General features: G+C 40.8%; 1 protein-coding gene across 5 annotated transcripts in view; it reads right to left on the bottom strand.

The window, feature by feature from the left end:
• Positions 1–18,850, bottom strand: part of LOC125451158 (cytoplasmic aconitate hydratase) — a 64,152-nt gene that overhangs the window by 3,704 nt on the left and 41,598 nt on the right. For all 5 annotated transcript variants that reach the window (XM_059644190.1, XM_048527954.2, XM_059644188.1 and 2 more), the window contains 8 exons: positions 18,025–18,160; positions 17,232–17,316; positions 16,375–16,531; positions 15,075–15,199; positions 14,193–14,297; positions 11,194–11,336; positions 5,622–5,769; positions 2,201–2,323 (listed from right to left, as the gene is read on the bottom strand). In XM_059644190.1, the coding sequence (XP_059500173.1) occupies positions 2,201–2,323; positions 5,622–5,769; positions 11,194–11,336; positions 14,193–14,297; positions 15,075–15,199; positions 16,375–16,531; positions 17,232–17,316; positions 18,025–18,160 (1,022 nt within the window). The remainder of the gene's footprint in view (positions 1–2,200; positions 2,324–5,621; positions 5,770–11,193; positions 11,337–14,192; positions 14,298–15,074; positions 15,200–16,374; positions 16,532–17,231; positions 17,317–18,024; positions 18,161–18,850) is intronic.

The following is an 18,850-nucleotide window of genomic DNA, read 5'->3' as shown; positions in this document are numbered from 1 at the left end:
ATTAATTTCTAAACAACTGTTTTAAACATAACCCCTCCCTCCAACTTCATTTTCCAAAATATTGTTATCAGCATGTTGCAGAAGGTGAAAGACAAATTGGGATCAGTGAACATTTTGAAATGACAGCCTTGTAATGCTCAAAGACAGTCCCTGCAGATATCTGCTACCATTTAAGTGATGATTACCTTTTGTAAAAAAAAAATTCCTAATTTTGCTCTGGAATAATGTGCAGTGGTTTGTCCCACATCAGAAAACTTGCATCTTGAGATCTAGAGGCAGGGTCAGCCATTTTGCAAAGATACAATAAGAATTTGCTGAATTTGCACATCAGCCCATGCTAACTTCAATGAGTCATTTAATTCTTTTACCAAAAGCATTAATGTGACCTTGTCAGCCAAAGCATGCAAGAAACAGTGCCGTCAGCTGCTCACATCGGTGTTTTGTCTAGAGCTGCAAGAATGAACTCTCTCTAAGACAAGTTTGCTTGTTACTTAGTCTTCAGCTCCCATTTCATTTGCTGCAGGTTACAATTTGCAGCTGCAGTTGACTTTATGCTGCCAAGTTTTCATGTTCAAAATTGAACCAGTGGAGGTTGTTCTCCTCTAATGCAATTCATATCCTTGTTTTCAAATCTCTTTGTAACTTCATCCTTCCCAGTGTGTTATCTTTTGCAGCTCTACTGCCCTCCAAGATCTCTGCCTCCTCCAGAGTACACTATGCAGGCTTGTCAAACGGAAACATTAGCTTCCAGTAGTTTTATCTTAATTCATTCCTTGGATGAGGGTGTCACTGGCTAGGCTGTGGGTCACAAGTAGGGCAGGCTAGGTAAGGATAGCAGATTTCCTTCCCTGAAGGACACTAGTGAACCAAATGAGTTTTTCTGACAATCGACAATGGTTACACGGTGATTAATAGATTCTTAATTCCAGATTCTTTTTATGAAACTCAGATGCCACCATCTGCAAATACGGATACGAACCTGGGTCCCCTGAACGTTAGCTGAGTTTTTGGATTAACAATCTAGTGATATTCCCGCAGCCTCCCCAATTGCTGGCTGACTAGAGTGTTCCCAGCATTGTGTTTCTCGACAGAAAATTATTTCTGTTTCCCTCTCCATTGCCGAAGTGGAGTCTTTTCCAGTATTTTCTATTTTCTATCTTAAAATCTGTTGTGAATTTGTTTTTCTGATAACTCAAAGGGACTGGAGTATAAAAGTAGGAAAATTTGCTAAAACCATACACAGGACCAGTCAGAACAGTTAGAATTCCATGCCCTTATCTAAAAAGAGATACATTTGCATTGGAGGCAATCCAGGGAAGGTTCACTAGGCTGACACCAGGTATGGCAGGATTGTCCTATGTGGAGAGATTGACTAGGTTAGGCTCTGCTTGTTGGAATTTAGAAAAATGAGAAGTTGCGTTAATGCAACATACAAGATTCTTTGAGGATTTCAGAGGTCAATGAGAAAAGGTTGCTTCCCCTTGTGGAAAGAAGAATTCTTCCCTCAGAGAGTAATGAAGCTGTGGAACCCTTTACTGCGAAAGGCTGTTGAGGCTGGGTCATTAATGTATTCAATCACAGAATACTTACAGTGTGGAAAGAACTATTTGGCCAATCAAGTCTGCACCAACTCTCCAAAGATCATCCCACCAAGACCCAGCTAACCCCAACCCCTAATCTATCCCTGTAACACCGCATTTCCCATGGTTAATCCACTTAACCTACATATCTTTGGACTGAGATAAATAGATTTGTAGTAAGTAACAGAATCAAGGAATATAGGGAAAAGGCAGGAATGTCATGCCGAGGATTATCAGATCAGCCATGATCACATTGAATGTCAAAGCAGACTTGGAGATAGAATGGCCTATTTCTGGTGCTATCATTTATGGTCTAATAAGTTCTACAGTTCGATAGAGATCCATCTTGAATGCACTGCCCTAATGGACACTAAAGGCAGACTCAATAATTTTAAAAACAGAACTAGATAAAATACTCGATAATGAAATATTTGCTCACCTATTGGGAAAGAACCAAATGACGGGGGTCTGTTTGGATAGTTCCTTCAAAGCTGACAAGGTGCTGAACGGACTCCATTTATGCTGTATTATTCTACATATGCCCACATTACCAGAAGTTGGATCACTTTTTAGCCATGGCTGCAATCAGGACCTGTACATATTTGCCACAAACAACTCACCTGCAAATAGGGACCCTTTGCTGCCCAGTCTCTTGAGCTGCCTGATCCATACTCCTTACCAGCCAAAATAATCAGAGGATGAGCTTGTTGTTGATAGCGTTCTGCAGCATCATACACATCCAGCTGCCAACAATTGAAAAATATATGCATTTTAGAATTTTGTTTTAAAGTTGAAACTTGGTCCTGTATCAAATTACACTAAATTCATCAAAATCTAAACAGCTGAACTTAAAAACCTTTATTCACGTCTTTCTTGACTAGAACTTATGGAACGGTAGTACGTTGAAGGAAAAGGTCAGTTTTCATAGAATCCTACTGTGCAGAAGAGACCATTTGGCATACCAAGTCTGCACCTACCCTCTGAAGAGCGTCCCACCCAGATCCATCCCCAATCCTATTCCTGTAACCCCACATTTACAATGGCTAATCCACCCAGCCTGCACATCTCTGGACACTGCAGGCATGATTTACCATAGCCAAACCACCTAACCTGGACATCTTTCAATTATGGAAGGAAACCAGAGCACAGATGAAACCCACACAGAAACAGAGAGAACTTGCAAACACCACACAGTTGCCCAAGGCTGGAATCGAACCCATGTCTCTGACACTGTGAGGCATCGCTGTCATATTGTGTTACCCCACCCAAAGTTATATATGCCCTATCATTCTGAATGTTAATGGGACAAGTTTTTGAAGAAGTGTATATTTCAGGTTAGCTTTATTCCTGTTCAAGTGGTAATTTTCTTACCGTTTAAATGGTACTTTTTCTTCTTGTGGAAAAATATCTACCATCCTCACCTGGTCCACCATACATGTGACTCCAGAGCCACAGCAATGTCATTGACAATCAACTGCCCTCTGAAATGGCCTAGCAGGCCACTCAGCTGTATCAATTGCTGCAAAGGTTCAACAAGAAAATGACCTGGATGGGTCACTGGGCATTGACCTTAGCACTGGAAACAACAGCAGAAACAGTCATGTTGACTCTGCAAAGTTCTCCTTACTAAAATCTGGCAAAATTGGGACAGCTGTGTCAGACTAGTCAAACATACAGAATCAATCCTTACAATGTTCCAGGCACTACTTTTACCATTCCCTGGATAGAACCTGCTCCACCAGTAGGACAGACCAGCAGAGACGGCAGCACAGTGGTATAGAGTGAAATGGGAGTTGCGCTGTGAGTCCTCAAAAATGATTCCAGGCCCCATTAAGTCTCAAGGCATCAGGTTAACTCCCACTCAACCATTACTATCAAACCAGCAGATCAACCTTGGTTCAATGGAAAGTGCAGGAGGGCATGTCAGGAGCAGCAGAAGCCATACCTACAAATAAGGTGTCAACATTGTGAAACTACAGGATAACTTGCATGTCAAAAAGCATAAACAGCAAGTGATAGACAGGGCTAAACGATCCCGTAACCACTGGATCAGATCAGACCTGTCACATCCAGTTGTGAATGATGGTGGACAATTAAACAACTCAATGGAGGCGATGACTCCACAAATATTCCCATTTTCAATGATAGAAGAGGCAAGCGAAAGGGAAGGCTAAAGCATTTACAGTAACCTTTAGCCAGAAGATGATGATCCATCTCGGTCTTCTCCAATGGTCCCCAGCAATACAGCTACCATTCTTCAGCAATTTCGATTTGCTCCAATCGATGTCAAAGAATGGTCGGAGGCACAGAATACTGCAAAGGCTATGGCCCTGACAGCACTGTAGCAACAGCTCTGAAGACTTGTCCTCCAGGATTTGCCGCTCCACTAGACAAGCTGTTTCAGTACAGTTACAACACTAGCATCTGTCTGACCCCAAGTGGAAAATTGCCCAAATATGTAAAAAAGCAGGACAAATCCAACTCAGCCAATTATCACCCAATCTACTCTCCATCATCAGTTTAAAAGAAAGTTATCGAAGGTGTCATCAACAGCATTATCAAGCAGAACCTGTTCAGTGACGCCCAGTTTAAGTTCCACCAGGGCTACTCACCTCATGATCTCAATTACAGCCTTAGTTCAAATATGGACAAAAGAGCTGAATTCCAGAGGTGAGGTGAGAGTGATAGTCCTTGACATCAAGGAACCCTAAGGAAACTAGCAGGGAGTAAATTCCCTGTTGTTTGTAGTCATGCTTGGTACATAGGAAGATGTTTAAGAGGGCCGTCATCTCTGCTCAAGCATATTTCTGCAGGAGTTCTTCTCCTAGATCCATCTTTAGCTGCTTTATCAATGACCATCCCTCTATGATAAGGTCAGAAATGGAGATGTTTGTTGATGATTGTACAATGTTCAGCAGCATTCGTGACTCCCCAGATACTGAAGCAGTCCATGTTCAAATGCAACAAGATCTGGACAATATCCAGGCTTAGGTTGACAATCGGCAAATAGCATTTATGCCACACAAATGTCATGTTATAACCATCTGCAACAAGAGACAATCTGGCCACGACCCCTTGACATTTAATGGTATTATCATTACTGAATTCCCCCATTAACCTTGTAAGAGTTACCACTGACCAGAAACTCAACTGGATTCACCATATGAACACAGTGGCTATAGCAACAGGACAGAGACTAGTAATAGTGCAGCAAGTAACTCAACTCCTGACTCTCCAAAGCCTGTCTGTTAACCAAGGGACACAAGTCAGGAGAGTGATGGAATACTCCCCACTTGCCTGGATGGGTGCAGCTCCAACAGCACAAGAAGCTTGACCCCATTCAGGAAAAAGCAGCCTACTTGATTGGTACCATATCAATTAACATCCAGTGTCCACCACCAATGCTCAGTAGCAGGGTGTATATTGTCTACAAGATGCAATGCAGAAATTCACCAAAGATCCTTCAACAGCACCTACCAAACCCACAACAACTGACATCTGGAAAAACAAAGGCATCAGACATATGGGAAGACCACCACCTGCATATCCCCTCCCAGCCACTCAGCATCCTGACTTCGGAATATATTGCTTTTCCTTCACTGTCACTGGGTCAAAATGTTGGAATTCCCTCCCTAACGGCATTGTCAGTATCACATGGATTGCAGCAGTTCAAGAAGGCAGCTCAGGGGCAACTAGGGACAAGTAATAAATGCTGGCCTAGCCAGCAATGCCCACATCCCAAGACTGAATTTAAAAATGCAAAGGTGGAACAGCCCACTGTATCGTTAGGACAGAAGAGTTCAGAAGAATTACTGATAGACTTATCAGTGAAATGAACAGCCATTGCCAATTGTCATTACCATTATCAAAGCAATATTTCTGTTTACTCTTACATTTAAAAAAATCAGATCCTCTCTACTTGACATCTCACAAGAACCTAGCTGAAAACAGGAACTTGGCAAGTAAAAAGCCAGAGCACAATCTGATATTCTTGCGAGCTCAGTATATGTTAATTTCATGGGTTTGTGATTTCTCACTTACTGTTTCTCCACTGGGAAAATGTATGGTCTGCGGTCCCTGCTTATTGAGGAATTTATTAAGTAACCGGATGTTTGCGAATGTCCCTCTTGCCATTACTGCATCATTTCCTCGACGGGATCCATAGGAATTGAACTGACGAGGAGTTAAACTAAAAAGAATTTTTAGAATTATTAGAAGGGATTCACAACTGGTTTTAACATTTCAAACATCATTTAACTTAATTCTTCTCTGACAAAATCATCCATTTCCCCAGGATCATTTTGAACAGATAAGATGTTTTTCCTGTTCTACTGCACCTGCCTATTCCCCATCTTCACCCACACTTCTAACTACAAGTCCAATAAACTCAGAATTCCTTCTAAGGTAATGAACAACCATTCATTTGCCTCTGCTATTCTTCTCCTTTCCTGTCAAACCATTCCTCCCCAAAGGTTCCTGTTAAATAATGCCTGAACCCCCTGCCTCACTAGTTTCTTTCTTATCTCTGACCATGTCCTCTCGAAGCCCATATTATCACTGAGACCCAACTCTAGTCCCTTGACACCATTCCCCATAGACAGTTTCCCTCCTGGCCTCACAAAAAGTACACTCAAAAAAGAACGCTCCTTTCCGTTTTAAAATTATAATCATCCCATTACCCTTATAATAGAAAAAGACCATAAGCCACCTGTGTTCTTGCTCACTAGTCCTTCATTTCGAACCAGGGTAACCTGCTTATTGAAGCAAAAGGTACGGGCACAGGTGTTCAATACATTTTTTGCTCCTGACATCACCAAATTAGAAGATATCAACAATAGCCTGAAAATGAGTATTGAACAACTGAGCAGTATAGCAATACGTCAAGAAGTGCTAGAAAGATTGGCAGCACGCCAGGCAGAGAAGTTGCCGGGCCCGGATGTGATGAGGGGGGCAATGGCGAAAATTGTTCAGCCATTGAAAGAAATTTTCCAGGCATCTCTGAACATAGCATTAGTCCCAAGGGACTGGATGATTGCAAATGCAATGCTGTTGTTTAAGAAAGGGACAAAGGATAATCCACAAATCTACAGACCTGTCAGCTTGACATCAATAGTGGTTAAACTGATGAAGGCCATAATACAGGATAAGATAAACATACACAGAGAAAAATAAGTTAATACTAGACAATCAACATGGATTTGTCAAAGACTAGTCATGTCTGAGAAAACGAAAGTGAGTACTTCGATAAGGTGGTACCAGAAGTGGATGAAGTTGGTGCTGTGGATGCTGTACATCTGGACTTCCAGAAAGTATCTGATACGATGTCACATGGAAGGTTGGTTAGCAAATTAGAAATATTTGGGATTGATGGGTCCTTGACTGAATGTATTAGAAGTTGGCTAAAAGATAGGAAACAGAGGGTAGGTAGTGGATGGGCATTTCTCAGACTGAAGATGAATTGAAAGTTCCCAGAGATTGGTGTTGGAATCCCTCGCCTTGCTTTTTCCAATTTATATAAACAATTTGGAGATGGGTGATGAGGGCAAAACCTCTAAATTTGCAGATACTAAGCAAGGGGGAGTGGTGAATTGTGAAGGTGACACTAAGTGACTTCAGAGAGACATGGACAAGTTGGTCAAATGGGCAAACAGATGATTTTCAAAGCGCAGAAATGACAGGAAATGCATTTTGGTGGAAGAAACAGAGAGAGACAAGACAGGGTCAAATGGTACAACTTTGAGGACAGCACAGAAGCAAACGGACCTTAAGATTCAAATGCACAATTCCCTGAAGGTGGCCAGGCTTGTTGAAACAGTTAAGGTGTCTTATATGATCCTTCAGTTTATAAACTGAGGCACAGAGTATAAAAGCAAGGAAATAATACTACACCTTTACAAATCACATGTCAGACCACACTTGGAGTACTGTGTTCCGTTCTGGGCACTTTATTTAAGGAAAGTTATTAAAGCCTTGGCGGGGGTGCAAAGGAGATCTTCTAAAATGATACCAGGAATGAGGATTTTTTTAAATTAATTCATTCATGGCTATGAGTGTCACTAGCTGGACCATAATTTATTCCCATCCCCAACTACCCAGCGCACAGTTAAGAGTCAACCACATTGCAGTGGGTCTAGAGTCAAATGTAGGCCAGACTAGGCAAGGACAGCAGATGTCCTTCCCTCAAGGACACTTGTGAACCAAATGGATTTTCACTGACAATTACCAATGGTTTCATAGTCATCATTAGACACTTATTTCCAGATTATTAATGGAATTTGAATTCAATATCTGCCATGGTAGGGTTTGAACCCAGGGCCCCAGAACATTACTTGGGTCTCTGCATTAACAGTCGAGGCCATTGTCTATCCTAAGATACAAGAAAAGATTAAGAGAAATTGGGCTTAGTTTTCTCTGCTACAGGGAGACTAAGAGGTGACCTTATTGGGCTGTTCAAAATAATGAATAATTTTGAAAGGGCAAAGAAAGATATTCTGTTTTCACTATTTTGCATGTCAGTAACAATGGTTCACAGTTTCAAGACTGTCAGCAAGAGAGATAGGAGTGAGATGAGGAGAACCTACTTTACTCTGAATTGTTAGGATTTGGAATGCACTGCCTGGGGAGAATGGTGGAGGTAGATTCCATAGGTGATTTCAAAAGAGAGCTGGATAGATATTTGAAAACAATGAATTTAGGGGCTGCAGAGATAGGAATGGAGAATGGGACTAGCTGGGTAACTCTTTCAGCAGCCAGTACAGACACAATGGGCCAAATGGTTTCCTTTTGTACTGTAAAATTCTGTGATGGAAGGCTTTATAAATTGATCCTCAACCAGTCTGGCCACATTATGAATGCTTACATCATCAGTAGGTTGGACTTAAACCCAGAGCTTCTGGCTCAGAGGCAGGAAAATATGCTCTTGTCAACCTGCTCAAAAAGGTATTATTACATACCTCAGGAACAGTTAAGACATACAGGCCTCTTGGCTCAGTGTCTGGAACATTATTACTGCCCTACAGGACTGTCATCTACCTCTCCTCTACTGTAAAAGCTAGTTTCATTTTTAGTTATCACAGGCCAGAAGCATTGCAATGTCATCTCGCCTCATTCTGCACAACCTCAGGAGCCCACAACACATCACCGTCCTCCTGCCTTCTCATCTGCAGCCTGCACTTTGACAACATCATTCAGAAACAAAGGATTGGATGGTACAGGTGTTTTTTTCAATGTAGGAGCATGTAATATAGGCTAAGTGATGAGTCCACCAAGTTCCCACACATCCAAGCTCACCTACATAAAATAGATGGGTGGACATCAAAACTAGTTGCCAAACCACTTTGTTTCAACAAATAATTAGGTGTCAATTGAGCTCATTAAAGTTTTAATTGACTCCAATATTATCAGCCTATATCATTAAATTGTAGGCATGGGTAGTTAGGCAGGAACGGGCAGGTCGTTTTTGTTTACAAGTGCTTCCCCTTAATTTTCCACCCAGTGGGGTCATCTATATGTATGTTGATGACACCCAGCTCTCTCTCATCACTTCTCACAAACATTTCACTTCACATGTGACTTCCAGTCTTAGGGAAGCTTAAATTTCTTTTACTTAAATGTTGTAAAGACTGACATCGCCACCTTTAGGTCTTGCACAGTCTCACTGTTCTGTTAGCTCTAAGCGTGGATAGTACAATGCTCTTTTAGCCAATATTCCAACTTCTATTTGCTTCAGTTCATTCAGACATCTTTTTACTCTATTTATCCCACAGGATACTGCTCACTCTATTACCTTGGTCCTCAATGATCCACATTGGCATCCAGAACAAAACATCACAAATTTAGAATTCTCATCTTCGTGTTAAAACTCCACCATAAATTAGCATTTCATGATTTCTAACTTTCTTCTCAACTATACCTCGCCTTAAATTTGTTTTTGGCCTTTTGTAATCCCTACTGCAACCTTCTCCCAACAACTGATGAGTTTGCTTACAGGTTCCTGTGCCCAATGTCTTGAAATCTCCTCCCAAACAAGAATGCATCTCCAACCTCTTGTAGGACCTTCTTTAATCAAACTTATGCTCGTCTCTCAATATTCCTTCTTTGGCTTAAGATCCATATTTTTCCCTTGTACATTCATCTATTTGATTGTACTGCAAAAGAAATAGCCACAACTGTAGGCCAAATGGTCCCATGAACTAACTTCACCATTAGGGTCAAACAGATCGTTTTTGTTTACAAGTGCTTCCCCGTAATTTTCCACCCAGTGGGGTCAGCTATATGTAACTGATGACACCCAGCTCTCTCTCATCACTTCTCACAAACATTTCACATGTGTGGTTTCCAGTCTTAGGGAAGCTTAAATTTCTGTTAGTTAAATGTTGATCACTGGAATCATAGCTGATCATCGACCTCAACTATACTTTCCTGTCTTATCCTTATATTCAGACTTCCTTGGTGTCCAAAAATCTGAAAAATTAATATATTCATTCAATGAACTTGCACAGTACTGTGGTAGAAAACGCAAAGATTCAAAATCCACTAAATGAAAAAATTTCTTGACAACTTCGCTTTGAATGGCCGATACCCTATCCTGACTCTACAACTCCCTAATATTTGAATCTCCAGCTTGTTGAAACAACCTTGCTAAGCTTTCCAAGAATTCTATACATTTCAATGAGGTCTTTTTAAATTCTTCTAAACTCTGGTCTCACTGGTACAATGTTTGAATCAATAACAGTGATTTGAGTAGCATTTCCCACATCAATGTCATGCTAATGCCATTCATCCTGGTCGATGCACATTGACTCGTATCTTTTAAACAGCTTGGCTAGATCACCCCAAAATCTCTCTGTAAAATGGTGTAATACTCCATTCCAATTTATTAACATCTCAGCATTAGCTAGTCTCATTCCTGATGGGAAGTAAGAATCGCCAATGCTGGAGTCTAAGGGACAACACAGTGTGGAGCCGGAGGAACAACACCCCGCAGGCCAAGCAGCATCAGAGGAACGGGAAAGCTGACGTTTCAGTTCGGGACCCTTTTTCATTTTCTGAAGAAGGATCCTGACCTGAAACATCAGCTTTCCAGCTCCCCTAATATTACTTGGCCTGCTGTGTTCCTCCAGCTCCACATTATGTTATCTCATTACTGAGGATTCAATCTGAGAATATTTTATCTCTAATGCCTCTTCTGAGCCTTTAAGTTATCAAAATTTTCTTTCTTTACTACCTTGAAAACAATTCAGTGGCTGACTAGCCTCACTGTCATCATACCATTTTGGCATATTGATATGACACACAAGATTGGCTGTACAGTAAGGGAGAGGCTTGAGGAAAGAACCTCTCCTCATTGAGCAACACACTCATTCTGGAAAGGTGTGAAACGTCATTGCACCCTCCAAGGTAAGTACATATTCACTTACATAAAGACAGCAATACTGAACTTTAGATAAAGAAGCTTTATTCCTTGTGAAAATAACTTTTAAAAATGCAATAGTTATATATCAGGATACAAGCAAGATATCTGTGTTTCAGTATAAGTCATTTGCAATGAAATTTGCAGACAGACAGGGATAAAGTAGGGATATTAATAAAACCACCAAGGCTCATTTCTCACCCTCGATCAGTTAAATACCGTGCCGCTGGGCTGTTTCTTGCAATATTCCCCGCTGGAGAGATATGATCAGTTGTCACTGAATCACCCAGATTCAAAAGAACATAAGCATCAATGATAGGTTTAGGTCTCTGCAGTTCCACTATCTGGACGAAACAAAAAGTTTATTTTAAAAATGTACATAGTAGCAAGTGACAAATCAATCGCCCTTTGGATTGACAACTGGTGGATAGAAACAGATAATTCATTCATTTCTTGTTACTTCATAGAGATAGCCACATGATGCTAGAAATTAGGACAGTACTCCAATATAAATTGAGGGAGATTAAGAGCAAAACCAAAATCGGTACATCAACTGATCTTTGGATTAAAATACCCAGTACTGTACCGTCTGCTGCTGCACCATTACAATTCTCAGAAGGTAACCATTCATACCTGAATGAGCTGAATAATCAACAGATCAATAAAACTTGGAACTGCTAGGACTTTTCCAAATAACCACTAAGTAACTGCAACAACCTGCACTGATTACAGCATCTTTAAAGTAACAAAGTGGGCCCTTAGCACTTTGCAATCAAACAAACTTGACACCACATAGATTAGAGGTCAAGTGGCCAAAGTTTCGTCAAAGTAGTAGGTTTTACAGGAGTGCCTGAAAGGAAAGAGGAGTTTTAGAAAGGGAATTCCATTTCATGGTTGTTAATGGTAGATTAATGAAAATCAGTGATGCTTATGAGGTTGGAATTGGAGAAGTGCAGGGGATCAAGCTGAAGAACAAGCACTGGAAGTATATCCAAAGCACAAGGGCTGACAGGATAGGAAATCTGCGTATTTTTTCCAGTTTGCATCTACAAATTCAGTCTACAATATTGGCAAACCAGATAACAGTCAGAACCAAGAACTTTTGCAAATTTTTACCTTATTTGGAGACCTGAGGATTATTGGCAACACGAGGAGGTGGTGATTCAACCTCTCACATCTATTCCATTATTCAATTAGATCATAGTTGATCCCCATGTATCCAACTTTGCTCTGTAAGATTCAGTACTCATTGCCTAACAGAGTTATCTACCAAGGTCAATACTGAGTTTCTCAGTTTGCTCCCCAGCCCCAACAACTTGACAGAAGGAGTTCCAGATTTCCGATATTTGTTTCACGACATCATCCCACCATTATTGGCTTGCCTGAAATTGGCCAACTCAGAAGAAATATCAGATTTCTTATTTATGAGCTATTTATTTAGCTGTCTTAAAACATAAACCATAGAAACAATAATGTACTTTGAATTGTTGTGATTTACAGGAGCAAATTATTTAGCCATTTGGCATAGAAAGACCTCTCAAGAATTAGATGGTTTACACAGAATATACAGCACAGTATCTGGTCACTCAGCCAACCTATCCAAGCCAGTTCACTCAATTTTCTTGAGAAGCTTCAAAAAGATGCTCATTCATTGTGACTTTTCATTGGTTACTAGTATACAAATTGTCTAATATGTAAATAAGCCAGGAACAGCCTCAATTGAACAGAATCTATTCTGCGGAACTGTTCAGAATGAAGTACAAATAAAAGTCAGGGACGAGGTCAAAGTTTGCAAGCTGATGTTAATTTTTAGCCTTGTCTACTTAACTGTTGAAGTGTCAGCCACGGTTCAGTGAAAAACACTCAAATCTTGGAGGGATGCTTGAACACCACTGCCTTCCACCTCACAGGTTAAAGGGCAATCTAATTTGAACTTCCAAACAGGGCTGTGGAAGTGCTGCACTACCAAAGGTGACATCTTTCGGACAGGAGCCTAAACAGAGGCCCGCCTGTTCTCAAAACAGGTGGCTAGTTCTCCCTAGTTCTGCGGCCAATAGTTATCCTTCAACGGGCTGTACAAGACATTGGTGAGACCACGTTTGGAACACTGCATACAATTCTGGTCGCCCTGCTTTAAAAAGAATGTGGTTAAAGTAGAAAGGGTACAGAAAAAATTTATAAGGTTGTTATGCAGACAGGAGGGTTTGAGTTATAAGGAGAAGCTGGACAGGCTGGGACTTTTTCCCTGGAGTGTAGGAGGCTGACAGGTGACCTTATAGAGGTTTGCAAAATCATAAGGGACACAGACAAGGTGAATAGCCAAGGTCTTTGTCCCAGTGTAGGGGAGTCCAAAACTAGAGGGCATAGGTTTAATGCGAGGCAAGAAAGATTTAAAAAGGATTGGAAGGGCGACTTTTTCACACAGAGGGTAGTGAAAAAGCTGTCAGAGGAAGTGGTAGAGCTGGCTACAATTACAACATTTAAAAAGGCAATTGACCAGTACATGGATCGGAAAGGTTTAAGAGTGATGCAGGCCAAATGCAGGCAAATGGGACTAGCTCAGCTTGGGGAAACCGGGTCAGCATGGACAAATTGAACCAAATGGTCTGTTTCCGTGCTGTATGGCTCTATGACTCAATACCAACATCACTTAAAGAAAATTCCATCAAGCTTCTGTTTGAGGCTCCTCACTGTGTATTTCCTGCACTACAACAGTGACTATACAATCAAAGCACTTCACTGACTATGTTTTGTGTTCGTGTTATGAAGTGCTTTGGCATCCAAGATTATGGGAGGCACTGTTTATAAACCCAAACCTTTTGCTTTCGCAAGCGTGGCTGCCACTGCAGGATTTATTTTTAAGCACACTGAATTCCTCTCAATGTCTGACACACTTTGAATATTATTAATCTGAGTATCTGAGATGGATTATATTAAGAAATAGTTGAACCTTTTCCCCACAATGAGATGAATAAGAGAGTCATCCTAAATGTGGAATACACCCATCACAGGTAGACATTGAAAACTATAAGAAAAAGGAATAGCAGTAGCCATTCAGACCCTCAAGCCTGCTCCACCATTCAATACGATCATGACTCATCCAACATTTCTCATATCCCTTTCTTGTGTTTTCCCCATTACCCTCGATTCTCCTTCTGATTAAGAATCTCTCACAGCCTTAAATATACACAAGTACATACCAGGTTTTCAAAAAATGGCGGTGACTTAATATACGTTGACCTGGGATTCCAAGCGTAGAGTTTGTCACTAGGAGCATTCAAAGAATTCCAGCATTCATTTCCTTTCTGCGAGAAAATATGACAAAATAAAACACTATTCCTTAACTTGATTTTCTGAACCTCTAATCCTCTAAGGACAACAATGCTAACATGCACATCCAGTTACTGAGCTCACTTGCATTGAGTCCTATAAATAACAGACTACATATTGGATGCTTTGGAGAAGGTTCAGAGGAGGTTTACCAGGATGCTGCCTGGACTGGAGGGCTTATCTTATGAAGAGAGGTTGACTGAGCTCGGTCTCTTTTCATTGGAGAAAAGGAGGAGGAGAGGGGACCTAATTGAGGTATACAAGATAATGAGAGGCATAGATAGAGTTGATAGCCAGAGACTATTTCCCAGGGCAGAAATGGCTAGCACGAGGGGTCATAGTTTTAAGCTGGTTGGTGGAAAGTATAGAGGGGATGTCAGAGGCAGGTTCTTTACGCAGAGAGTTGTGAGAGCATGGAATGCGTTGCCAGCAGCAGTTGTGGAAGCAAGGTCATTGGGGTCATTTAAGAGACTGCTGGACATGTATATGGTCACAGAAATTTGAGGGTGCATACATGAGGATCAATGGTCGGCACAACATTGTGGGCTGAAGGGCCTGTTCTGTGCTGTACTGTTCTATGTTCTATATCTGCAATTTGCCAAATTTGGACAGTCCTTCAAAATGATGTATTCAAATATTAATTAAAACATTTTATTATAATTACGTACAACTCAGGCTTCCCACAGATGATGTTACAACAGTTTAAGATCAGTAAAGCTTTGAATTTCCTGAGTAAAGTTCACCTCGTTTACCTCAATCTTCTTGTAAACCTCCTTGAACATGGCAGGAATAACAAATTCCCTCTCAATTGCTTGCAGTTCCTCCCTGGTTGGCCAAATCTCTCTCAGAAAGATTTCCTTTCCTTCCGCAGTAATACCTGAAAGAGGATGGTTACATAGTCCAGCTGTAAACATGAAAGTGCACTGCGCTGAACAACATCCTGGCGGAAGAGTTAATCAAAACTTGGTTACGTTCCAGAGGCATTCTCTTGAAATGAACATGCTGTTTTTTAAAAAATAGCAAGTTATTTGTGAGAATGTGACTTGTAATTCTCATGAATGATTAGAAATGTCAAGATGACTAGAAACTGATCAGCTCTTCGCCATTAAAAGCACTGTTGTGTTAGCCATGGCTCAGTTGTAGTGCCCTAGTTTCTGAGTTAGAAGGTTATAGTTCAAATCCCAGTCCAAAGACTTCAGCACAGTCTAAACTGACACAGTTACTAAAAGAGTAGGATAGCGTTGGAGGTGCCATCTGTTGTTGGAGTTATTAAATCAAAAACACATCTAAAGAACCCACAGCTAATCTTTTAAAGGGGCAGGGTAACTGTGCAAAGTGAGTTGGGCCAGCTGCCATTTCTTTTACAGTTATTACTAGCTATTATCACATCACCATTGATACCTAGAAACATACTCTGCCTGCTTTCTATAGATGAAACAACTACACTTCAAAAGGACGTCACTGTCCATAAAATATTGTGTAACATCTTGAAACTGTGAAAGGCAGAAGTCTTTGTTTCATTGCTACATAACAGCCATGATGATCATTCAGCAGTGGTACACATTACACCCCAATTCAGGACTCAGTTACTGCTGATTTAACAACTACTGGAAATACCAAGCATGCCTACAGACAACAATCTAAATCATCTCCATGTGACGGCAATATACATCCAATACCCTTCCCAAAATTTCCAGGCTCAAAATCGATAGCAAGAATCTAACGACTTAAATATACTTGAAGATCACAGAATCCCTACAGTGTGGAAGCTGGCAATTCAGCCCATTGAGTCTACACCGACCCTCCAAAGAACCTCCCACCCAGACCCACCCCTATCCCTGTATTTCCCACCTTAGATATTATGGGCAATTTAGCATAGCCAATCCACCTAACCTGCACATCTCGGGGTTGTGGGGGGAAATTGGAGCACCCAGAGGAAACCCACACAGACATGGGGAGAATGTGTAAACTCCACTCCACACAGACAGTTACCCCAAGAGCTGGAAACAAACCCAGGTCGCAAAACTGAATTATGATGGAGAAGCAGCTTACCTAATGGTTCCACTTCAAAGTTGATCCTTATAGTCCCAGCTATGGCGTATGCAATAACCAAAGGTGGGGAAGCCAAATAGTTAGCACGTGTGTTGGGATGGACACGACCTTCAAAGTTTCTGTTCCCAGACAATACTCCAACTGCAACAAGGTCATTCTGAACAAACAAAGATAACAAAGTAAATTGCTGCATGAGTGATGCTGGTATTATATTACTCGATTCAACTTCTTCGTTGTAATAGTATACTAATCATGGCCATGTCTTTTTGTTGCATTTTCAGCTCCCTGAAAAAGAAGAATGATAAAGACAAAAAACAAATTAGCTAGCTAGTTACATTGTGGTCAAGAGTTTTTAAATAGATTGATGAAATGTGGAATCACTGGCAAGGTCAGCATTTATTGCTGAGCCCCAGTTATCATTGACAAGGTGGCACCTTTTTGAATCACTGGAGTCCCTGCACTGTATGTACACCTACGATGCCAAAAGGGAGAGAATTCCAGGGTTTTAATTCAGTAATGAAAATGAAACATATCTATTTCCTTTTCAAGATGGTGTGGCTTAGATGGAGCTTGCAGGTGATTATGCTCTCTTGTGCCGGTTGCGTTTGTTCTTCTAGGTAGTGCAGAATGTGGGTTGGGAAAGTGCTGTTGAAAGGAGATTCAGCATGTTGCTGCAGCACACCTTGCAGATGGTAAATTTTGTAAAAAGATAATAATGCACGAGTACTTTGCCCCTTGTGACTACATGTGTGATGTCAAAGGTCACCTTAGCTCTACATTTTCAGCAACTCCTCCGTAAAGTGTACACAATCAACAAAGGACAGTTCAATATGAAAGGGATATTTAGAGCACTTTACCTTAGTGATGGCTTCTGCTACAGACTCTGGAAGTGGACCGCTATTACCAATGCACGTCATGCACCCATAGCCGACAACATCAAACCTATAGCGTACAAAATAGCTAATTAAAATCACAATTAGCTAGAAATGTATACATCTTACCTTGCCCTGCAACTTCTGAAAGGATCACTGTTTTAAAGCTGCATTTGTTTGGTACCTTTCACAGATACCTCAGATTCTCTGAATTATTGGAGTTAATTGAACTTTACACATTCCTGTCCTCAGGACAATTTAATTGCCTTTTTGAGGTCAATTTGACAAATAGATCCAACCATATATATGCATTAATATGATTTTCTTGAATTTTCATAATTGGAAGTGAATTTAAAAAGACAGTTGTACATTTAAGTTAACATTGCTCACTCCCTTTGTTTGTCTGAAGTTTGCCTAGCTCCTCCTTGCAAGCCAATAGATTGAAAGGCTATATAAAAGGATCTTCATTATGTGCATCAAAATAAGCTTGCTGCAGGGGCCAAAACTGGTATTTCATATTTTATGAATACAGTGCAATGTACAATTACTTTAAGAGACAAAGAGTTGCAAATTGAGAGAAAAGGCATTGTTGGTGTCACTAATAATTATTTTACATATAACTGCATTCCACTGGGACCCAAGAATTTTCAGCACGTAGGAAAGAAAATTGAAAGTGGCTACATTGTGTATAATGCTAATGATAAAAATCAGTCTCTGTACAGAATCCCCAGCACAGAGTACGGTTGCCAATGGAACCATGGGAAAATTCTAGACTCACCCTAGCTTTGCAAGATAGGGCATGACTCCACTCTCTCTTAAATAGTAGGTAACTACACCACTTCCTGGAGATAAGCTGGTTTTGATGTATGGTTTAACATTAAGACCAGCTTCTACTGCTTTCTTCGCCAATAATCCTGCAAAGCACAGAAGAAAGATATTAAATAGATTTCCTGAACGAAGCTCCATGACAGCAAAGTACTAAGCAAATAACGGTTTCTTAACATTTCTTGTATTTGCCAATTGTTTGATGATGGAATTACTTCATTTACAAGACATGCTCAAAATTAGAAAGGGTTTGGTGGGTGGCACAGAGGCTCAGTGGTTAGCAGGGACCTGGGCTCAATTCCAGCCTTGGGGAACTGCACGTTCTCCTAGTATCTGTGGGGGTTTCCACCTGATGCTCTGGCTTCCTCCCACAGCCCAGAGATGTGCTGGTTAGGTGCATTGGCCATGCTAACTCGTCCTCTAGTGTCTAGGGATGTGCAGGCTAGGCAGGTTAGCCATGGTAAGTAACTTTTCAGACAGTCAGTGCAGACCAGATGAGCTGAATGGCCTCTTTCCACATTGTAGAGTTTCTATGATTTGGATAGAGCAAAGAGTGATAAACTGTTTGATCTGCTGAGTGGGCCTCTGAACAGAATTGGAAAACGAAGCAGAGTAAAATCAAGCCGTTTTCCATTCTGTAAAAATCAGCAATGTGATAGAATCAGATTTCATTTGAACTTTTTTTTTAAGGCAAATGGACGTGCATTTATGAAGGGCTAACTTACAGGGCTAAGGGGGAAGAAGCCAGAGATATTGGATGCAATTAGATAGTTCTTCCA

The sequence above is a fragment of the Stegostoma tigrinum genome, chromosome 3 (genome assembly GCF_030684315.1).
Source record: "Stegostoma tigrinum isolate sSteTig4 chromosome 3, sSteTig4.hap1, whole genome shotgun sequence".
Taxonomy (NCBI): Eukaryota; Metazoa; Chordata; class Chondrichthyes; order Orectolobiformes; family Stegostomatidae; genus Stegostoma; species Stegostoma tigrinum.
This window is presented reverse-complemented; position numbering and strand designations above follow the sequence as displayed.